At 35.6% G+C, this 23,247-nt stretch overlaps 1 protein-coding gene across 2 annotated transcripts; it reads right to left on the bottom strand.

Annotated features, from left to right (window-relative positions):
• Nucleotides 1-6,936: 6,936 nt before the first annotated feature.
• LOC140980572 (uncharacterized) lies at nt 6,937-22,020 on the bottom strand. Of its 2 annotated transcripts, none has more exons than XM_073446475.1 (9): nt 21,700-22,020; nt 20,718-21,207; nt 19,528-19,603; nt 19,346-19,438; nt 18,586-18,672; nt 17,404-18,500; nt 16,579-16,707; nt 7,295-7,429; nt 6,937-7,211 (listed from the first exon to the last, which is right to left on the bottom strand). In XM_073446475.1, exons 1-8 carry the CDS (start codon nt 21,881-21,883, stop codon nt 7,309-7,311), a joined length of 2,277 nt encoding a protein of 758 aa, XP_073302576.1. In that variant the 5' UTR covers nt 21,884-22,020; the 3' UTR covers nt 6,937-7,211; nt 7,295-7,308. The 2 variants fall into 2 exon arrangements, with proteins under 2 accessions (XP_073302576.1, XP_073302575.1); XM_073446474.1 differs by having other exon boundaries at nt 6,937-7,192; nt 21,700-22,019.
• Nucleotides 22,021-23,247: the final 1,227 nt, after the last annotated feature.

Below are 23,247 nucleotides of genomic sequence, written 5' to 3'. Positions count from 1 at the left end.
ATTATGTTTCCAGAATATAAATCGTAGATATATATATTTTTAAAAAAATTTAACAAGTGTAATTAATAATATATGATTTTATGTATCAACTTGGCCTTGAAATAGTTAATGAGATTTATAAATTTTAAAAATCATATAAAGAAGTTTAGCTTCTTTTATCTTTTAGTTAATTATTTATATGATAATTTATACATTAAAGAAATTTGAAAAAAAATTGAACCTAGCTCCGCCTCTGATTTAAGAGACCTGCTTCATGGCAATATCCATAAAATTACATCACTATTTCTTGGAGACCTGTTGAAATCGACACTGGATTTGCTCGAATCTTGGCTTCAGTCGGTGTTTTACAGTTACTGTTATCGCTCAAATCTTGTTCAGTACGTGTTTGCTGAATTGCCTGTATCATACATTTATGCTGAAAAGTGAAAACAATCGCATTTTGGATTTGAGTATTGCATCCTGAAATCTCGACCTTGATGTATCATTTCTCCTTAACCTCAATATCCCTCTATTTCAACCATTCTTCACGATTATGAGGAGTTAAATAAGTGAAAGGAAGTTTAACTACCATTATCTGTTGTTTGTGTCACGGTGATGCAGGTGACTCTGTTGGTTGGAAGGCTTCTTTGTAATAAAAATTAATGGCTGGTTCACGGTCTGTGGACTCTTATGTGATTGTGAACTACATTGTAGTTGTATTTTCTTGTGTTTATTGCTCTGGACCCACGCTTATCACATGGGAAATGTTCTTTGATGACTGAACATGGTCTTATGATAATGCCTGAAAGCTTCTTTACATTCCAAAAGATATGGCCAGTAGCATGTTCTTGTCCAGTAGCATGTTTTCTTGTTTCTTGTCCAGTAGCATGTTTTCTATCTTGATGTCATTGTGTTGCTGTCATTACTCATTGTAGTCACTTACAATTTGATTTTCTTGTTTGATGTAGCGATGTATTGAATCTTGTGGGCTACAATCCGGAACCAGAAAGTGCAAATATTCTACTAATCAATTATCAATACATGGAATTTGGAGGAATATCTGAAACTCTTTCTTCGCCAAACATACAACCACAAAGTGACTTATTCAAAGAGATTAGTATGAACATTGCTGATAAGGTTGATGAGAAGGATGATAAATTATGTGATTCCAAAAAACGTACTCGGACGGTTGTGTCTAGGTCACAATGGTGGGAACACTTTGAAAGGTTTTTTTGTGAAAATGAGAATGTTCAAAAAGGTAGATGCAAATATTGTTCTGGAGAGATTAAAGCTGATCCAAAAGTTCATGGCACTAAACCCCTTAAAAAAAATTATGAATCATGCAAGAAGAAACCACATGAGGTTGAAACAAATCAAAATAGACTCTCGTTTCAATCGATTCATAAAAGTGATAAAGATGTCTCTCTTGTTAACTGGAGATTTGAGCAACGAAAAGTTAGAGATGCATTGTGTTACATGTTGATTGTGGATGAACTCCCATTCAAGACTGTTGAGAACCCTGGTTTTAGACATTTTTTGTCTGTTGCATGTCCAATGTTTGATATTCCATCACGAAGGATAATAACAAGAGAAATTTACAAGTCCTATTTGACTGAAAAGGCGAAATTAAAGCAGTTCATAAAGGATAATTGTCAAAGGATGTGCATTACCACAGATACATGGACATCTATTCAGAAAGTTAACTACATGTGTCTTAATGCTCATTTTGTTGATGCAAATTGGAACTTACATAAAAGGATTTTGAACTTTTGCCCAATATCTGGTCATAAAGGTGAAGAAATAGGAAAATGTATTGAGAGATGTTTACTTGATTGGAGTATAGGTACAATTTTTTCTATCACTGTGGATGATGCATCTTCGAATGATGGTGCAATTGTTTATTTGCAGAAGAAATTTGATAATTGAGGAAACAATATTTTGGGTGGGAAATATGTTCATGTAAGGTGTATTGCACATATTATTAATCTCGTCGTGTAGGATGGTTTGAAAGGAAATGATGAGCATGTAGCTATCGCGTGTTAGGGGAGCTGTTAGGTACATACGGAGTTCTCCAGCCAGGTACAAAAGATTTCAAGAGTGTGTTCAGCTTGAAAAAATCGAAACAAATAAGTTGTTGACTCTTGATGTGCCCACCAGATGGAACTCAACATACTTAATGTTAGAGTCGTCAATATGTCTCAAAAGAGAATTTGATGTGTATGATGAAGTCGATCTTGCTTTCCGAATTGATCTTTCAAAAAAGCCATATGATGGGGCTCCAAATGAGCATGATTGGGAAAAATCCAAGCTTTTACTGAAATTTTTGAAACATTTTTATAAACTCACTTTGCGTATTTCTGGTTCTTTGTATGTTACATCGAACATTATGTTTCATGAAATTAGTGAGGTTCACATGCTTCTTAAGCAATGGTTGGAGAGTGCTAACTTTGAACTAAGTTTGATGGCAAAAAGAATGAAAGAAAAGTATGATAAGTATTGGAGATCAACTAAGAAAATGAATATGATTTTATATTTTGCTGTGATCCTTGATCCGCGACATAAGTTGGAGTTTGTTGAATTTTCTTTTGATAGAACGTATGGCAGTGTTGAGAAAAATGAGACCATGAAAGAACAAGTGAGACTTGGCCTTTACGAATTGTTTGATGATTATAAACTAAGGCATTCCAATAAACTTCCAGACACTTCTAAAAGTTTATGCTCTTCATCAAATAGTTCCACTTTTGGCTCGCAAGATATGTCTAAGAAACGCTTATGTGAGGCAGACGATGAGTCTGAAATGGCTATTAGATTGTCGTTGAAGCAAGAGTTCAAGATGTATAAGAGTGGAGGAAAAGGTGAGGTAGTAAATTCTGAGTTGGAGAAATATTTGGTTGAAGATGTTGAGGAAGAAAAAAAGAACTTTAATATATTGCAATAGTGGAAAGATAATAGTCCCAGGTTTCCCATTCTTTCTCGAATGGCTCGAGATATATTGGCAGTTCCAATTTCCACCGTTGCTTCAGAAGCTGCATTTAGCACCGGAGGGCATGTACTTGATGCATTTAGGAATTCTTTATCGCTCAAGATAGTTCAATCTCTCATTTGTGCTCAAGACTGGTTTTGATGTGATTCAAAACCAATTAATATGGAGGAAGATTTGTGTGATGTTGAAATGATTGACAAAGGTATTTTAATTTAATTTTATTTACTTTAGATATATCTCAACATTTCGAAGTACTAACATTTTATTTTTTTTTATTTTGCAGAGTTGACAAAATTGGGTGTTGATACATCTATTATTGATGTTTGATTATCATAATTAATTCAACGGTAAAGGTGAAAAAAATGTAATCAATTCAAGATTGGAAGTTTATGCATGTGAATCTTATTATTATTTATACTATGGATTTTGTTTCCTGCATTGATGAAAAACATGAATTATTGGTAAATTTTATTTTTGTTTTATGATGTTTATTTTTTTGTTAATAAATTTACAGCTTTATGTAGGTGATGAAACATTCCAGATGATATTTTGAAAGTCAAACAAGAAGTTGATTCTGATTTTTTTTGGTGAAGATCAAAGTTGGATTTCAATAGTTTATGCTCGATTTAAAGATTTGTTAATTATAATACTCATTCTAAGTTTTGAGATAAATATTTGTTGTGTAACTTTTGTAGACATTCACGAGACAATATTATTTTGATAAGCCTATTTTCTCTTCATATATTATTTGGTAGGCACAAAATAATAAAATGTTACTTTTTAAAAAAAAACCTCGAACCCGACTGTTACCCGAACCCGAACTTATTGGGTACCCGAAAAGTCGGGTAGTGTCCAGAATCGGGTCAGGTTCGGGTAATGAAAATGCTACCCGAAAATATCGGGTACCCGATCCGAACTACCCGAAACCCGAAAAATCCGACCCGTGCCCACCCCTACTGGCCGCCGTGCCTGAGTCCTAGCGTGGCTAGGACTCCTCCACACACCCAACCACGTCTCGTCCCAGCCCTGGTCAAGCCCTGGCCGAGCCATGCAATGGTTCCCCTTAACCGAGACCCTAATTCACAAACATGCAACAATTTCGTTCAGCTTGGCTCCTTGCGTGTGCAGCCCTTAACCATGCACCTTATGACCCTTAAACTCAAGGAAAAACGTCCCTCTTTGATCCCCTAACATGACAGCCCCTTCATGCAATAATATATCAAGTTTTTGAAACATAAAACCATGCTTTCATAACACCATAAGCATAAAAACGAAAATATTAATAAGGAAATCGTGTTTTTCATGCAAACGTAATTCAAAACAATAATAGAGTGTGATAGATGAGGAAAAGATAGTTAAGGCATGTCTTTGCATATATTACGCACGAAAATAAGTTGAGATGCGAAGAACGACCACGAACGGAAGACCCTTGCTAAGTTTCTTCAAAAACCGTGGCTTTCCTTTTGCTGATAATACACGTGTGTGTGTGTTTGTGTGTTTGTGTTTTGAGGGGAGGGGACTCTCCTTGGTTTTTAGGGGATGGGGGCGTGTGTTTAAGAATTAATGGGGAGGGCTTGTGCTTTAAATAATTGCTAATAGGTGAGCGCACAAGCCTAGGCCCATTAACAAGATTAAATAGACACATTAAGCCAATTAGTGCATATTTAAAATATTTCGTTTAGGAAAGTTCGTGAAAATATTAACCGAGTTTTTTAAAAATTCATATTTTAGTCGAAAATCGAATACCGTTAAAAATTACGTATCAACGTATAAAATCACCTCAAAATTCTTTATTCTTAAAATATTTTAAATAATTAAAAACAAATATTTAATAACAATATTTTCCATTTTTTCCAGCCATCGATCTCCGTCCTCGATCGCATTTAAAATTACAGTTTTAAGCATCCAAGTAGAAAACTACCTCAAAACCATATAAACATATCTAACATAATTAATTTAAGCAATTAAAATCATTTAATTATTCGTTTTCATTTTTCCTAGATTACTTATTTTTGGACCTTAAAATTATTCAACATGATTTAAACCATACAATAAAGAGAATCTGGCTCTGATACCACTATTGGGTTATCGTTTTTTCTCGTGTCCAAAATGCAACGAAAGTTTTAAAATTTTATTTTGACAATCAAAATATTTGGATTCTCGTATTGTTTAAATAGAATAAACATACATAGGATGTTTAGTAATATACATTTAGTGACTTTTCGCTTGGCTCCAACTACGCTGATATAAGCGAACGTAGCTTATGTTGTAAATCTCTATCTCACTAACGGACTAATCAAAGTTTTCCAGATCATCCCAAAAGACTGTCTGCTGCAAACTTGACTTCATTTTATTCTCTTTTGCATAAAACTGCAATCAGAAATTGGACTCCTTCAACCAACACTACAGTTGTTACTAAACCACATACCATTGTTCTCTACATGATTGATATCGGTGGTACCACTTTCAATTTTGGCCGCATAGTATTCAATATTGTTATGCAGTTTGCAGATGGAAGATTCAAATCCACAAGCTACATTTTTCCTCCTTGATCTATGGGATTTGGAATCCCAAGGATTTGTCAAGGATATAGATGAAGAACTGTCTAATGCGGGTGAACAACGGAAGATTGCACCTGCATATTTCAAAAGAAATCGGAAGGTTGATCTTCCTTGGTTTGAGCCTGGTGTTGCCTAAGATGATGGCAACATGGATGCTTCATCATCTAGAACCAAACCAGTTGAAGTTAAATCTTTTTTCTAGAGAAAAGCTTTCTGAGTATGTTATACACTTTACCTCCCATATCCAATCTCAAATAGATTTTGGCCACAATAAATTACTGCACGAGAGGTTATTGCATTCTATAAGCCCAAGTGGCTAAGTATGAATAGTCATTGGAAGTTGATGTTCATTCCTTGGCAAAACAAAAAAGAGAAGTAGAAGTCGAAACTTATGCTGAAATGGATTAGCCTGAATTTGATCTTGATGATGATCATGATCAATATATTGTTGGAGATGCTTTATAAATTGTTTGATTTATTGTGTTCTCCCTAAATTTGTAGTTCTGTTTGATTTAGTTATCATGTTATGCTAATAATGATATTTCTGAGTCTTCTGGTTTACGTAATATGTTTGAATTCAGAGAGAGATAATTATTTAACTCAGAGAGAGTTATACAGATAGAGATAATGCATATCAGAAAGATGATCAGAAAAACAAAAAATACGAGATTGAAAATAATATCTTATTCCTTAATTAATTTTTTCATTGTTGATAATATTGGTATATTAAAATATGGAGTTCTGTCTTTATAGACTAATAAGATTTTCTATAATATTGATATTTTCTTTGTTCAATAATATTGTGATATTATTGATACATATGATAAGATCTATATATGTTATACTATTTTGTGCGTATGGGAAGTGGTTGAGACGGTGGTTTTGAGAGTCGAAAAAAGAGCAAAAAATTATATCGGTGAATAATCAACTCACGTTGTTCGTTGTGTCATGACAACGCAACACTTATATAAAAAATTGGCTGAAGAGTTATTTATATCTCCGGATTTCAACGATCAGTTTTTGCATTCATGGTTTTGTTTTAATTATTTAAATTATAATTTACTTTCTTGACATGTTAAAAGAAAATCGTTTTTTATAATTTCACTAATATTGATTTTGTAAACTATTTACAATTTTATATCGAATACTTTGTCTTGAGACACCCCTCAAGTTTATATACTTATACATAATTTATTTTGTTTAAATTTAGTCATTAAAGTTTATTTGTGTGTTTAATTAATATATTCCGCGATTGTGGATATGTGTTAAAATCTGCACACAATACTTGAAATCTTATTTATGTACTTTTATATTAAACAAACAAACTTTCAGTGTTAACATTCTGTGTTAAATTTAAACAAATAAACATAATATAAATATATTGAATAAGACAATCCCTCTGTAGATCACATATCAACTGGAAAACTGAAATGCATCCATTAAGTGAGGATCGATTTTTAAGGCAAAAAAGAATATTGTACAAAATGAACATAGTTCAGTTAACGCTCTCTAGAAAACTGTGATGTAACTGAAGGAGAAAATTTGTGTCGAGATTTCAAAATTCATTTTCCTACTCTTTACAAGCACAGTGATAATTTGCGCTAGATTCACATGGGAATTATATTTTACTCAGAAAATTACGCCATCAGAGAGCGTATTTGCACCAATCCTGCGAGCAAATTCAGAAACTGAAAACACCTTATGTATATTTGTTTGTACGGAAAAAATCTAAAGCACTTGTATGCCTCATTTGTTGTTTAAAGAGAGATACCTAATGGACGGAGCTTAAATTCCGGATGATTGCTTTTCTTGGCTAATCAATCTGAGACGTTCGATCAGTGTCTCCTTGAGTGACTCGGGAACTTTAGAAATGAAATTTCGCTTCGCATGTGAAATCAATAATCTCCTGCACAACCATCAAGTATAATGTTTAGATTTGATGTTCCAAAGTAAATCCAAGAAACAGGTATAAGTAGAAATAGATCCCGTTTTCTATGTATCCTGAATTAATGTCCAACGAAACAATCTAATATGGTTTGCAGTTCACTGTATGTCAGAATCACCGATGCAATCCAGTCACTAATCAAGCAAACAGCGTGATACTAAAATTGTTGACCAACATTCTCCACCGGTGAAAGAAATAGTTAAAATAAAAGAAAAGCACATGAAGACGAGTCCACCATGAAAAGGACATGCCACAGCTCGTCTCACGAAGAAATGGAATGATCACATCTATTGTTTTAGAAGAAACTTTTGTAGTGGGCCTAGGGTCAAAATTCAGAAAAATGCAACAGCATCTATGTTTTCAGACCATCCTACTAAGAAAAGGCAAAACTGAGAGATGAAATTGACAGATATTTAAGGCGCAAAGCGCAGTAAGGTGCACAAGCTCTCGTAGAGCCTGAGGCGCATGTTGAGGTGTGTGCCTTGTAGGCACACTAGGACTAAATTTTAAATTCACACATATAAAGTGAATTTTACTAAACTATCGCATTACAAAATATTCATTTAAAAAAGATGGCTATTGAATTGCTGAAACGAAATAAAAGAAAGGCTGAAATTGGACTTCTTTTAGGCAGCAGTGCATAGCAGAAAGTATAGAGGATGGCTATAGAATTGCTGAATAAAAACAAATAGGGAAAGAAGACAGACAGCGGTTTAATAGAATTAGGAGAAAAAAGAAACAAATAACTGGGATATGGATAATATAACAGTTTTATTTTCTGAGAGGGATCAACGATCAATTATGTCTATACCATCAAGCCGGCATGAGTGTGATGATAACTGGATGCGGGCGAATGAGAAGAAGCGAGTTTACACAGTCAAAATCAGATATGGAGCAATAATGAATGGTGTTGTATTGGCTCTTAATTCGTTGAATATAAACTAGAAATTTGTGTGTATATTGTGTGTGCCAGCTAAAGTTCGTAATTTCCTTTGGAGGACTGTTACATGCCTAGGTTTGGGATCATGTTATGGGTCGTTAGACAGTTAAATCTCCTAGTTCGGAATAGGATTCCTACCATTTTGATACGACCTTGACAACCTATGATTAGTTGAAGAACTGGGGCTCGTGAAAACAAGAAATCCACCAGATCTTGAAAAATAAACTTTTTATTGATATTTTTCTCAATCCCTAATTCTTCCCACCAAGTTCCTACGACGCAATCCAAAATAAACTGAAAGAAAATCCTACCAATTTTAAAAGCTACGTTAAAATCCAAAAGACAAGGAAATAGTTAAAACAAAGAAATAATTATTCTTATTAACTAAAGAAAAATCTTTTTGCTCCTATATCTTTAGCCCTAAATTTTCCATGAGTGAAACATTGATAAACTTTGGGCTCGTTCGTTTCGTTCTCTACATTGCTGCCCAGAACCTCTTCGCGGCTCATGACAGTGCCATCCCCTTGAGATGCAAGTTTGTCCGCAAATCTTGCAATTCCTCTAATTCACCTTGTTCTTCATCAGTTACTCCAATCAAAATAATTTTTTGCATCGATGACCGGGAACATACATCTCATTACAATTAAAAAAGAGCCCACGTGATTGACGCTCTTCCATCTCCGCTCGATTTAATTTTTTAACAAACTATGGCGTTTGCGCGGTGCTTGGGTTCTTTCTTTTCGCTCAAATAATCGAGCAAGACTCATCCCACTTGCTAAATCCTTTGGCTGCTGGATTACCACCTCAATTGCAATCAGCTCCCTTAACCCACTGATAAATATTCACTTCTTGTTCGCTGGTGAGAGCACATGCATGAGCAGCCAATTGTTCGAATTGGTGCGGTTCCTGTTAGGATCGGTTATATGGGTCGAAGTGTTTAAAAGAGGGTTGAATAAACACTTAAAGATATTTGACTCTTTTTCGATAAAGGTGAATCATTTAGTGATAAACTGAATTCAAGAATCTTGATGTCGATGTCAATCAGTTAACTAGTATTAGTGCGGAAATAAACTGACTGACAGATTGAATACTTAAGGAATAACTGAAATAAAGAACACAAAAAATTTTACGGATGTTCGGAGACTTTAAATGCTCCTACGTCACCCCTTCTATCACAAGGATAGGATTTTCACTAAAAGACTTTGATTGATTATAGAAATCGTAATAATCCACTTCAGTTTGGTCTTAAATTATTCCAAACTGAAACTCTTAGTATCTTTACAATTTATCAGTATACAACTGATTTTCTTATCTTAGCACAACTAATCTTAAGAGATCGAATACAACAATGTAATGTGCTAGTGCTTTTGCTCAAATGATAGCCTGAAAGATATGAATACTTCTGTTAAGTATGAGCTTTTCTGTATGAATATCGTAACTGAACTTGTAAGCTTGAATTCAAAATTCACTCAGAATAATTGTGCAAAGTCCTTGTCTCAGCTGAACTCCACGGCTAGTTATTGGCTTTGCTTCCAACGGTAACATTGAATGCGTTTAAATGACTTATATCCGTTGATTTGTCCTTTCTGTACGTGTCAACATTCTTCTGACAATAGGTCAATGTGGCATTTTGATATGCGGCGCTCCCACTACGAGTTACAGTCTGCTTTTGTACAATTTGTCGGTTGTTGGCTACGCGCTTAACTGATGTCGTGTTAAACAAGTTATCAGTTGACTATATAGCCGATCAGTTGAGCTGGCTGTATAACTAATCAGTCTTAACTGATAGTTCAGTTATCTATACAGATTCAGTTAGCTCCGATCAGTTCGATCGCCTTCGATTATTTAGCGCATTAATTATCAGTTCGGCCAACTTCAGTTTAAGATCGAATTAATTCAGTTGAGTCGGTCAGTTATGCAATCTTCAAAAACTTTATTTGTCAAACTCCGAAATTCTAATTCCAACAATTTCTCCATTTTTGGTGTTTAACAAAACATAGAATTTAGGAACTGAAAAACTCCATCGTAGATAAAATTATCTGAATTATTGTCGATAACATAATCTTCTGTAAACTGGCATATAACTTATCTTTGCTAAAATAATCTTTCTCTGTACAGATTCGTACAAATCAAAGAATTCAAGATGAAAGATTGTCTTCTAACTGATCTTGTTGTTGTTCACTTATTTGCTCTTTTGTCAGCAGGTCCCTAATCATTTGGTTGACTTGATCTTTTCTTTGATTGTTGCTGATGCTCTTCTTCTTCCCTTTTTTTGTCAACACCAGCAAGAGCGGAGAGAAGGCGAACTTCCGAGCTGGCTTGACATATAGCATTCAACATCTGTTTTTGCATCAAATCTATCATCTTTGAGACTTTGACATACTTGTGTGCACAAAGTCAACTCCGTTGATAAGTATGTCTTGAGTCTGGAAGAGAGCTGGAACTGTCACTCGGTCCTTCTTCAGCTGATCTACAAGGAGAAATAATGAGGTAATATCTTTGGTAACCTGCTTGAGATTCTTCATGGTATTCTCCTTCATAGAATCAATTTTAAGTGTCTGCATCAGCTGAGTTGATTTCATATCGGAGACAGTTGAAATGAGATTGTGCAAACTATACTGAATTTCTTCAATCATGATATCAGTAGCTATAAGTATTTCAGGAGACAAGATTTCATATGTAGCAGGGTGCTTTGCCCTTGTTTTTTCCACTGAAAATCACCATGGCTAAATTTTGTTAATCAGTCTCAGTTTGTTCTAATTCTGTAATAACTTCTTCAACAGCTTCCTGCTGAGTGTCTGGAATTGAAGTACTAGGCTGAGAAGCAGTTGAGCTAGATGGCACATCAATTGGCACTTGCAAATCAGCTATCAGTTCAGAGTGCAACTGGGCCACATCAGTTTGTTGTTAGGAACCACAATTGCACTTCTTCTTCTAGGTGGAATGATGTTAACTCCACCTTTTCTTCTTCCGGTGTATGTTGATGTCGAAAAAAATGTTAGCACCTATGAATCCATCCCAGCGGGTCTCCATGGCCGTTGTAATTAGGAAATTCTAGTTTAGAGTATTTTGGAATATACCTACGGCCTTCTCCCTCATCGATGCGCTTCGAGTCCTCGCGTCGTGGAATGCGCGAGTCCTTGTCACTACTTCCCCCGTTGTGCCCAATCGTATTTTCAGAACGTATGTTTGTCATACTCGGTGAAAGTTCCTGCAATTGTGTAGCCATCTCCCGCTACCTTTGTTCGGTTGCACATTCATCCGCATGGTACATGTTCATGAATGCCTCAAATTGTTGTTCCAGCTTGCAAATGTCTCCCATAACAGGTGGCTCTGATACCAATATGTTACATGCCTAGATTTTGTATCATGTTATGGGTCGTTGCACAGTGAAATCTCCAAGTTCAGAATTGGATTCCTGCCGTTTGATTTACGACCACGACGACCTATGATTAGCTGAAGAATTGAGGCTCGTGAAAAGAAGAGAACCGCCATATTTTGTGAAATTAACTTTTTATTGATATTTTTCTCAAGCCTTAATTCTTCCCACCAAGTTCATACATATACTGATGACGCGATCCAAAATAAACTGAAAGAAAATCCTACCAATTTTAAAAGATACAGTAAAATCCAAAAGACAAAAAAATAGTTAAAACAAGAAAATAATTATTCCTATTAACTAAGGAAAAAATCTTCTTGCTCCTCAATCTTTAGCCCTAAATTTACCATGAGTGAAACATTGATAAACTTTGGGTTTGTATATTTCGTTGTCTACATTGCTGCCCACAACCTCTTCTCGACCTACTTCTTCTTCGTGGCTCATGACAAGGACATTTTCCTCCTCTTTACCTACTATGAGATCTTTCTGGCTTCGTCACGTGGATGTACATGAACGTTGTCCACTCTGTCACAACGAGCCCGAAGATGATTTCCATGTGCTGGTCTCCTGTCCTTTGGCCAGAAATGATTGGTGTCTCACATCTATTGGTAGTAACCTTCATCTATGAGGAGTGGTGGAATCATGTAGTCCAATCCAGAGATCGTAAAGAAGTTTAGCAGCAGCGACTACGTGGTGTATTCGTCAGAATCGGAACAATGATTTGTGGAATGGCAAATGTAATCAAGGAACCGTGATTTTTAGATCAGCTTTGGATCTTCGTTCTCAATGGCAAATGGCAAAATATCTACCTGCTCACTCACAAGTCACAACCAATACCAAGGCAGATTGGGGAGGAGACTTGGATAAAGCCACGAGAAAATTGGTTGAAGTGTAATGCTGATGTGGCTGTCATCGAAGGCTTACCTCATATGGGTTATGGCTGTATATTAGGAACTCTCATGGAATTGTGATTGCTGAGATGCATGTTAAACTGCATGGAAGTTATAGTCCGACTTTAGCTGCACCTTTGGGAATAAGGGAAGCATTCAGTTGGTTAAAGAATCTGAATATCTCGCATGCATTAGTCGAATCTGATGCACTCCTGGTCATTGAAGCATTGGAAAATACAGAGCCAGATTTCTCTAGCCTAGGTCTAGTTACATATGAGTGTAAATCCTTACAAAGGATTATGTACTTTTGTTTTAATGCGAACCAATCGCAAATCACGCTGCCCATGCTCTTGCTCAGGGTTTGTTTTTGGGACTGGTCGTGTGGGATGGGTTATCTCTTCTCCCACTTAATTTCTGTTGTAATTTCTCCTGATATGGTTTAATAATATTTTCATTTTCATTCAAAAAAATAGTCCCCGAAGCTAGGATTGTAAATAAACCGAGCCAACTCGCGAGCTTCTCAAGTCGACTCTATAAATATTTTATTAATATTTAAAATCATCAAATTCGGGTCAAACTCGAATAAGTTTGAACTTTTTTCCAAGCTGAACTCAAGCCCAAATTATTTTTGTTCGATAATTCACGGCTGCTCTTGAGCTTTAATAATTAATTAATATAATCATATATTAAATAAATATAATTCGAACCTTTATTTTCAAATAGTTTGCGAATATATTCGAATATTTCGAACCAAATTCGAGCCAAAATTATTAAAATTTTCGAGTTTCGAATCGAGCTTAAGCCATTATTCATTTTTCTAGCTCGGATAATTTTTTTCCATGTCAACTTGATTTGATTCGTTTACACCAATACATGCAAACAGTAGAAGTAAAAGGAAATTTTTTTATTTTTTTAAAAAAAAAAAATTTCCGCCTGCAAAAAAGTAATTGAAGCAAAAGATGATGGAAACAAAAAATGGGCTGCGTGAATACAGAAAATCAGTGAGCATTTGGTTAATGTAATTGCCATAGTGCCGCCCACTGTGTTTTGTCAAAAAAATGCAGTTAGACCTTAGTTTTCTCAGGCGTGCAAAGGCGTAACTTGTGTCCTTGCAAAAGGTGCGACTGCAAGGGCTGGGTGGAGGCACCAAGCTGAGCCCTACACCTAGGAGCAGCCAGGTGCTCACTTTGAACAACTATGCAGTGGTGCTCGCGAAAGGATATATTACAACACACGAAAGACTAGAGAAACATGAAAAGTTCTAAACATTGGTCAATATGCCATCAATATCAGAGAATGTGTGATTTTAATTCTTCATTGCCATTCATTCAACTTGAAAGCTCATCTTGATTCTTAACTAGAGAGAATCCTCTATATTTATTAGAGAAAGACTTCCAAAGAGAACTAATTTTCATATATTTGGACTCAGGAACTGGATTCATCAATAATAATAACCTGTTAATCACCACTTATTTTGTTTTACTCCCCCAAAACTGGAAGTTGATTTGACCTAGATAGTTCACCCCAACATATGAGGGTTGTCATTTCCTGGAGCTGAGATCATTCCTGGCCTCATCATTTATGGAGACCATTTTGATGTTCTCCAGAAAGGCAGTGTCACTCATAATGTGTGCTGTGTGACATGGCCGCATGATTGTATCTTAGGCCTTATAAAAAGTGTTAACCAGTCATAGGGATTTAGGAGCACGCAGTTAGACATTAATCCTATCAAAACCCAAGTGTATAGTCCCCACTCCACACATTATTGTCCTCATTCATTTGTTATGAAACGAAGGCCTCCATCGTATGATGTGACTTTTAGCATTTCAAAGTTAAGACTCGACTACCAGAGTGACTTTTATTCGTTTGTTATGAAATAGCAGGATATTTTTAATTTTAAGAAGAAATATTCTATGATTTTACTTGAGAGGCAGAGTTGGAAACTCAAATCAAATGCTCATTTCAAATTCCTGATTTTAGCAATTAGCATTTGGTCAGTTTTCCATTTTCCAATACGGAAACCTACATTTTGATTACATAGTATTTAGACTTTTAGTACGTGTCCTATTTTACTTACCTAAGTTTCTTTCAAATTGTGCTCTTTGATTTCATTAAAGTAGAAGAAAAATAAACCTTTTCTCCTAAGATCTGTTTTTGTAATGACTCAAATCTTTATTTTGAATAAATTACTAATTAAGAGATGATTAAAGGGTTGTTGATTAAGTATAATTAAGGAATTGATAATTCGGGATCAACTCGTTGGAATCCACAGAATATAAAATTACAATCTAATCTACTTCGGATTACATTATCCCGAGAAATCCAACTAGACAAATGAGATTCTGACACGTGACAGATAAGATTGATTCGGATTTTCTGAACTAGTCCGGATGCAGCCTATAAATGGAAGCTGATTTCTTTTGCTTCCTACACCGCTTCCTTCAGATAGAGTTCTAGCCATATACCTTAGGTTTTCTAGCAAACTTCTTGGGCACTTTGGTGTCGGGGAACTTCGGAGCCAGTGTCGACTCGAGGAGGGGTAGGTGAACTGGGATCGAGACATCATTAGCGGGCTGACGACGGACGCAGGTATAATCCTAAAGCCTTAAATAGTGATTTAAGGATCGTTAGAAAGAACTTTGGAGCATGTATGGTAATTCAAGATCTGGTTTGATAGTGATTTCATTATGTTAGTATTGCCCAGGTACAGAGCTTTTTGTCAGATTGTTTTAGTGAGGTACATGATGTACTAACTGAAATATCCAAGCGTAGTACACACTTATATGCTGCATATTTTACTTGTTACATTATACATGTTTTACTGCTTTGGCATATTATGCATGACATATCATGTTGGGCCTGATATCTTTTGAGATATACCTCGTTTGTCGGGCCGCTCAGCTGTACTCTGTATTTTGGACGGTGGGGCATCGAGAGCTACAGTGTTCGACGAAACCCGCGGGCTCTGATGACCTTGACATTGTAGGTCCACATCTTGATGATGAGTGTGGGAGCCAAAACATGCCTAGGGCAGATCAGAGACTACACACTCAAGCGTCTCTAGACTGAGCATGAGATTCTTGACTTATCCTTGATATCCGACCATATTGTATTTCGTATGCATCATATCAGTTTGTATACTCGTACATTCTCGTATTGGGCGATTGTCGCTCACGTCCTTGTTTTCATCTTGGGCACCCCATTCCACGGAACAAGTCTTAGGTTGGACGGTTCGGACAGCCAGGACAGTGGTTAGAGCAGTTGGGTTTTCGGTGGTGATCCAGTTGAGGTTTTATTTGGTTTATCGTATTCTCGTGCATTATTATATTTTTTATATGGTTGTATTAATGTTTAATACCGTTGTTATTGTTCTGTTTTCGTTTGGGTTGTAAGATGATTAAGTTATTTGCTTTCCACTGTTTAATTGTTTTTATTAAGTTTTAATTTTGCATGCTTATTAGTCTGTTTAATAATGGTTCGGGTAAGGACGCTAAAGTTTTTCGCAATTTTCAATATCAACGAGAGGGAGGAAGAGGAGGAACAAGTCAATCCTTCCCTGGAGAAAATGGTACATGAGGCCTCCAGCTTGTTAGGTAATACATAAGGAGAAAAAGAAAGCCCTTCTCAATCTTCGTCAGAAAAAATTTAAGGGAAGGACACATTTTTGTCGTTCAAACAAACCCCAAGTTTCCCTCCATCTATTCACAACCAAAATAAAAGGTACACAACCCTCCCACACTCCTCCCCTTCTCTGGCCCACCCACAGACCCCTCATAACGAAATTGTTTAGCTCCATTGGTGTCAGCCACTCATAACTTGAATGCAGCGCACTGAAGAGTAGTATCATAAAAGATAAAGATGTTAACTAGTTAATTCGCATAGAAAGCACCAGAAAGCTTACTTGTTATCATAGTCACTCGACGCGCTATTGCCATCTGCTTGACACAACTTTTTACTTGCACGCATGAAACTATAAAGTTCATGAGACCATCCACATGATCGTAGAATTAATGAAGCTTCTTTCCTGAGCCTGAGAAAAACCACAGTATAAATTGTAAACCATTCTAAAAAAGTAATGATTAACATAAACTTCAAAATCATCCAAATTACAAGATGTTGTGACCAAAATAAAGTTCTGAACTTCAATTTGTGCACGAAGCAATTTTGCAGTAAATCTAGAAAATTAATTTGATGTTTCAGCTTCATATCTAGAAAGATAACAAACAAGCCTCAACAGAAGTAGGATTAGCCTGTGAAGCACACTGATCACTCACACGAAGCACCAATCTTCACAAACCAATTATAGAGCTGATCGTCTTAAGAATCAAAGATACCCAGCAAACACAAATCAACAATAAAAATCTGAAAGGACGTGAATCTTAAGATCCAGATACACGAACATAAACTAAAGTTGGGTACTTGGATTGAAAAACACTGGCAATAAAGTGCAGTACATGGATAGATACCAGTAAAGAGCAGGCTTGAGACAAACTAAGAACCTTGTAGCTGATATCAAAGGACGTCTTTTTCACACTTCAAGAACTTAAGAGTACATACAAAATAAGGATTAAAATACACAACACAAGATTTTCACAATACAGAACAGTTGAACGAAAAATTAAAGTTAATATAATAATCACAAAAGAATAGCATAATCGAACTTATTTGACATAATAATAACCACAAGCAAATAAAAGAGGAAATTTGTAATTTAGCAGTGACGTACAGCTCTTTGAATGCTTCCACTGCTACACGAGATTGATCATCGCTGGCAAGCAAAATGCATGGCTGATTGATTTTCATCTTTCTCTTCATGCCTGATTTGTTAGTGGAGCCCATGAAGCTTCCACGCTGAAAATCCTGACGGTCTTCTCTTTTTGACGATGCTATAGGAGTATTGATATCATTATTTTCACAAAAACCTCCCTCTAAAGGACCAACTACAACAGGCTCATTCTTTCCATTGCAGATTTTTAAAGATTTTTCACTCGTAGTATCTTCAATGCCTTCTGAATTTTTGCTTAAACCAGACTCATTTTTCTGTTTTCCCACTGAAACAAAGGATACCGCTGTATTGCCAGAATCCTCCTTCAAATCTTTCTTAAAAATAGAAATCTTAATATTTCCAGCAGAAAGGAGCCGGTTGGTACTCCCATTGATGCTAAGCTTTCTTTGTGAACAAGAATTCCCTTGATCAAACTTAGATTTGGTTGAATTGCTCGTCTGAGCATGATGGTCAGAAGACTGCTTCCCATTGCCGTGTTCCATCAGCAAGCCTGACTTCTGGATTGCAGATGACTTACTTGAATTAAAACCAAGGGAAGTGGTTGAAATATTTGTCTTGGACTGATGGTGAGAAACTTTCTCACTCATTGGTCTCTGTACAACACCAGGTTTTTGGATCGTGGCAGTTTCAATTCCACTAGACTCAAGGGAATTCGTGGAATTAGTACTATTATCATGATGGGCTGAAATGTCATTCACGCTAACTGGTTTTTCAGAACAACCTATCTTTTGAACAGAAAATGATTTATTCCCGTTCGACTCAAGAAAATAGGTTGAATTAGTTGTCTTGGCCTGTTGGTTGGAAGTTTGTTTCATAAAAACTGTTTTCTGTACACAATTTGTTTTTTTCAATGTAGATGCCGTATGTCCATTTGACTCATGGGACCTCAATCCATTGGCAATCAACCCAACCTTAGCTCGTGGCCTTGGTTTCCTACGAGAGAAGAAAAGGATATAGACCTTCTCCGACAAAACCTCCTGAAGGGTTGACAATGAGACATATGAATCATTGCAGCAGTACCAGTGACCAAATGCATCCTGAAAAGAAGACTTTAACATTAGCCGTGAAAATTCCTGCTTAGTAAGAACCAACGTCAAGAAATGTTCAAAATTATAATCAGACCTTGATGTATGCATAGTAGTGCCCAGAATCAGAAGAACAGCCAGAATGTACAATAGTAGCAAAAAGATCATACTCAGGATGTTGATCCTGCGATGTCAAAACATATTTCAACACAAAAAACGAAATCATAGGATAACATAAAAATTGATCATAAGAAGAAACTACAGACGGCACAGAAACTTGAATGTAAGGAAAAATTCCAATGCCATGTAGAACAATAGTTCATTATACGCAAAGGAAAAGAGCTTCAACAATACATCGAATGATTTCCCAAGAGAAAAACTCCATCCATTCAGAATAAAATTTTAGTTAAGAACATCACCAATTATGTCTACAACTATGCATGAAATTGGGACTCCGGGTGAATTCAATAGTTCGAACTAAATGGTGACACGAAAGCAGACTGCAACAATTGTTTTATCTTCTGAGTGAATTTAAAAAAAAAACTTAGTATTTCACATAGCATTGCTCGTTATAGAATGTATACCCAACTAGTCTTTCTAAATAAAAAAAAATCATTCCCCAGATAACCAAACAGAACGGGAGATTTAATAATGCAATAGAGGAGTTGTTAAGCAGCAAGCAAAGTCACTAATTAAAAGGGAAGTACAATATTTAGAAGGACGGAAGAAATGGGACCTGCTGAGAAGATTTAAAAGCAAGCATCAGTTTGATGGTCTCATTCTCTTTTAGGCCAAGGAGGGGAAGCAAAGAAGAAAAGCAAACAAAACTATCATTTCAGCATTTTTTCACAACACACCTGGCTTGCTTTAGACATGTAGCTTGAAAGCACTAACATCTCCTCAAATGCAATGGGTTTATCAACCTTCCCACCATACATGCCCTCAAACCTCTATTTAAAAAAAAAACAATATACTAAGTTCACAATCACATTTAGCCAAAATGGAAACAACGAAAACTACACTCAAAATACAAACACACCTTTAATTGGACAACAAAGACATTTGGAGCCTCGAGTATTGACATTTGCTTCCTTGCTGTTACCAACTCCATGCAACTACAAAGTATTAACTATTCCCAATTATTCAACAGAAGTAAATATTTAATAGGGCATACATACACGACATCATCCAAGCGTAATTAGCTATTTAAGTCCGAGGGCGCAGCAAGAAAATGATTCGGATAAAAATCTTTACCTGGAATTTTAATTATGCAATTCTATCATTAAATGATGTTTGAATGAATTAAAATTTTAACTCAGAATTTGAGAAATTGATAACAAACATGTTTCTTTAAAAAGTATACATGCCGATGTTGAAGAAGCTATGATAGAACATGAATAAAATAGAAAGAACATATGCTACTTTCATCTCATCGAGCTGTTTGTATGACACTTCTTTGCAATCCAAGGGTTATCAAACTTACTCAATTCATCCAACCCATTCTAGAACATTGATTAGCGTATCACTTGAACTATCTTGACAAGGAGAGGAATCTTTTAGAGTTTCAGTCTTTCAGATTCTACAACCACAAATTATTACATCATCTAAATGGCCAAGCTTTAATTGAAAAATAAAAGAATGATGAACGATCTAGCTGCAATGCAAATTTGTGTGTTAAAAAAACAATGAAAATGAATGTAAACAAAATACTAAAATTCTAAGTTTCTATTCTCCGAAGACTAGCACGACATTCAAACCAAGACGTCATAAAAATAATATCACAATAAGTGGAGATTATATCTTAAAAACAAACATGCCACCAATACAATATAAAACGACTAAGTTCTTCAATCAATAATATCATAAGTCCCTTACTCCCTTAATAAGAATCGTGTGATCAGAACGAGCCTTTTCCTTACCAAATACTATGTTGTAATGGTTTAGAAGGAATTCTTTTGAGAAATTGTGGACTGACCAATTGAAAGAGGATAAACTATTTATGCATTTTTAAAATTTTGAAACTTTTTTTCGTAACTTCTCACTTCTACCGCACAGGATCAACAACATCAAAAAGAATTCTCGAAAATTGAGGATGGCCAAGTGACTCTCCTCAAGTCTCTGCCATTACTAATGCATCTTTCTTTTAAGAACCATATGCACAAGAAAGAAACAGTCAGCACCAGAGAATTAATGGATGCCAGAAGGATTGAGAGAGTTCAAAATACTAACATATCACACTTGTATTTGTTACTTCCATCCAAAATCTCAGGCTGGAAAAATTTCTGCAAGGCGTCTTTCAGGGATCCACTGTGCAAAATGTCAAGACTTAAATCCATTATCTCATCAACCTTATTCGACTCGGCTCCACATGACAAACACTTCACTTGACTTTGAAAAGCCCCCCCAAATATCTCCTTGACCACTGTTTCCCCACCCCCACCAGTATTCACTCCATTGGCGTCATTCCTGGTCTTTTGTTGCTGTTGCAACTTCTTCAACCTCAAACATGTGTTGTGGCATGCGTCGATCACATATCGCAAAAATTCATGTGCATCCTCCTGCCTCCCTGGACGAAAATGCTCAGCATATATCCTCAAACAGCTATTTATTTTTAATGGTGCGTCTGAGGCAGCGTCACTACTCAAAGATCGAGTAATTCGTTTCTCCAATATGCAGAAGGGACACTCACCCTTTTTCTCTTTTGCTGCCACCAAATCACCTACAAAAAATTTTGAACTCTATAAGCAACATGCATGCATACAAATAAAACAGTTTACTTTCAAATATATTCAATGCAGCAGAATCAACAAATTCATAAACACATTGAGTCCTAAAGAATCTGGAATTCTATTAGATCAAAAAAAGTACAGACTACAGAGTGAGAACAGTGAGTACTTGAACCTATTTCTAGTTCATCTAACAGAACAATTTCCTCAAGAGTAAAAATTTACCATTAAGATGTTAACTTCTAGTCTTCATACCCACGCTGCTTTTCTCTTGGGGAGGTGAGTTTTAACTTTTAATAACATAATCAAAAGCTCATATGACCATTAAAAGAATGCACTGAGCTCTTAAGTTCGAATCCCTCAGCGTACGACTCCTAAACGTACAGTGAAGTTCTTAAGGTAAAACATGAATTGTAACATACACACACGAGAAATGCCAAACCTACAATAAGGTAACATGAGGTGAAAAAATGGAAAATACATACAAATAGAAGAGTGGAGGAATCGGAGGCAGAAATTAGCGAGAGGAGGTGTGTAAGTGAGACACTGGAGAACGGAGTTGAGGTAGCAGCTGTTGCCCAAATTTCGGAGCCCTAGAGGCGGTCCACCGTGCTTGCGCTTTTCAGACTTGAGAAGGTTCGGCTGCCACGTCATCTGCACCGTGCCCATTAACCACCCTTCGTAGCCGCCGCACCATTGGTCGCCGTCACACACCGCCGCGATCGCATCGCCCGCTCGCCCCACCCGCCTTCTCGATGCTTCTCTGTTGGTTTTTCGGCTGAGGATGTTAATTTTTTTTTTCTAATTGTCATAAATATATAACAATTATTAGGGCCCTGAGCTTTGGGGGCTGAAAGGTTTGTATCTTTTGATTATTTATTTATTATTTATTGGGGTGGTTTTTAATTCGGGATCCACTCCTATTATATACTAGCCACCGAGGCACACGCGTTGCGTGTGTCTTGAATATATGAGATTAATATATTAAACATTCAGGATATTAAAATACCATGACACCAATAAGATTTGTTACCTCACATTATATAAGTGTTGATCATAAAAAATAATATTCTTTTGAAGCAGTAATATCATCTCATTTGAAATAATGATAAACTTCAACATGTAAAAGAAGTAAACAAATAGTCAAAAGATTGTCCAAAAAATATAAGAATATCATCAAACTAAAATTTATTGAATATAAAAACCTGAAATTTGTTTTCTACATTTAGCTAATAAATTGAACAAAAAACAGTTAAAGTTATAATTATCTTTAAGCATTTTATGTATAAGCTAAACCCTGTCTGGTTTAGCGTAATAAGAAAATATTCATTTTATTGAATCAATACCAAGTATAACATAAACATACAAAATAAATAGAACACTCTATTAAACCGTGCTATACAAAATTGATATGACAGAACAAAATGTAAATTATTGCAAGTATTTCGCTAAATACACGACAAATAAAGTAGAAATTGGCAAGCTCCTTTTATTTGCCAAAAACACCAAATATTGTAAGTCGATCACTTAACAAAGATGAAGAATACAAATTGTAGCAATAGTGGTGGAATGTAAAGTTAAGACAAACAATTATAAAATTAACTTCGTTACAATTAAATCATGGTCCGAATATACATAATATGTTCTGCAAGTTGAAATAAAAATTAACAAATTAAGTAAATAGAACAATGGAAATAATAAATTTGTAAATCCATGTTAAGGTCAAGTTTATTACTGTAATGCAAAGGATTTTAAAAACCTGCGGCATTGGCTATTTATGGACACTATTTGTCATATTCCTGACTCCATAATACGTGTTCTCCATGTATGAATCTTCAGATTTAAATACATATGCAGCAAAAATTCAAATATGTCAGAGCAGTAAAGATGCAAATGTGGCATATAAAAATTCAGATTTTGACATCGGAACTCTGAAAGATCTAGAAACATTTCAATTTAAAATATACCAATGAAAATATAAATTTGTCTGTAAATATCATAATAAAACAATGTCTAAGAAGCCCTTTCATAAT

Source organism: Primulina huaijiensis, chromosome 7 (genome assembly GCF_012295235.1).
Source record: "Primulina huaijiensis isolate GDHJ02 chromosome 7, ASM1229523v2, whole genome shotgun sequence".
Classification (NCBI taxonomy): domain Eukaryota; kingdom Viridiplantae; phylum Streptophyta; class Magnoliopsida; order Lamiales; family Gesneriaceae; genus Primulina; species Primulina huaijiensis.
This window is presented reverse-complemented; position numbering and strand designations above follow the sequence as displayed.

What these genes read in the sequence shown, in the direction of transcription:
- LOC140980572 (XM_073446475.1), bottom strand. Translation starts at nt 21,883, where the DNA reads ATGGGCACGGTGCAGATGACGTGGCAGCCGAACCTTCTCAAGTCTGAA. An exon ending in TCTTTGTTGTCCAATTAAAG is followed by an intron (nt 19,439 to 19,527) that starts GTGTGTTTGTAT and finishes TTTTTTAAATAG; the next exon opens with AGGTTTGAGGGCATGTATGG. An exon ending in ACTACTATGCATACATCAAG is followed by an intron (nt 18,501 to 18,585) that starts GTCTGATTATAA and finishes TCTTCTTTTCAG; the next exon opens with GATGCATTTGGTCACTGGTA.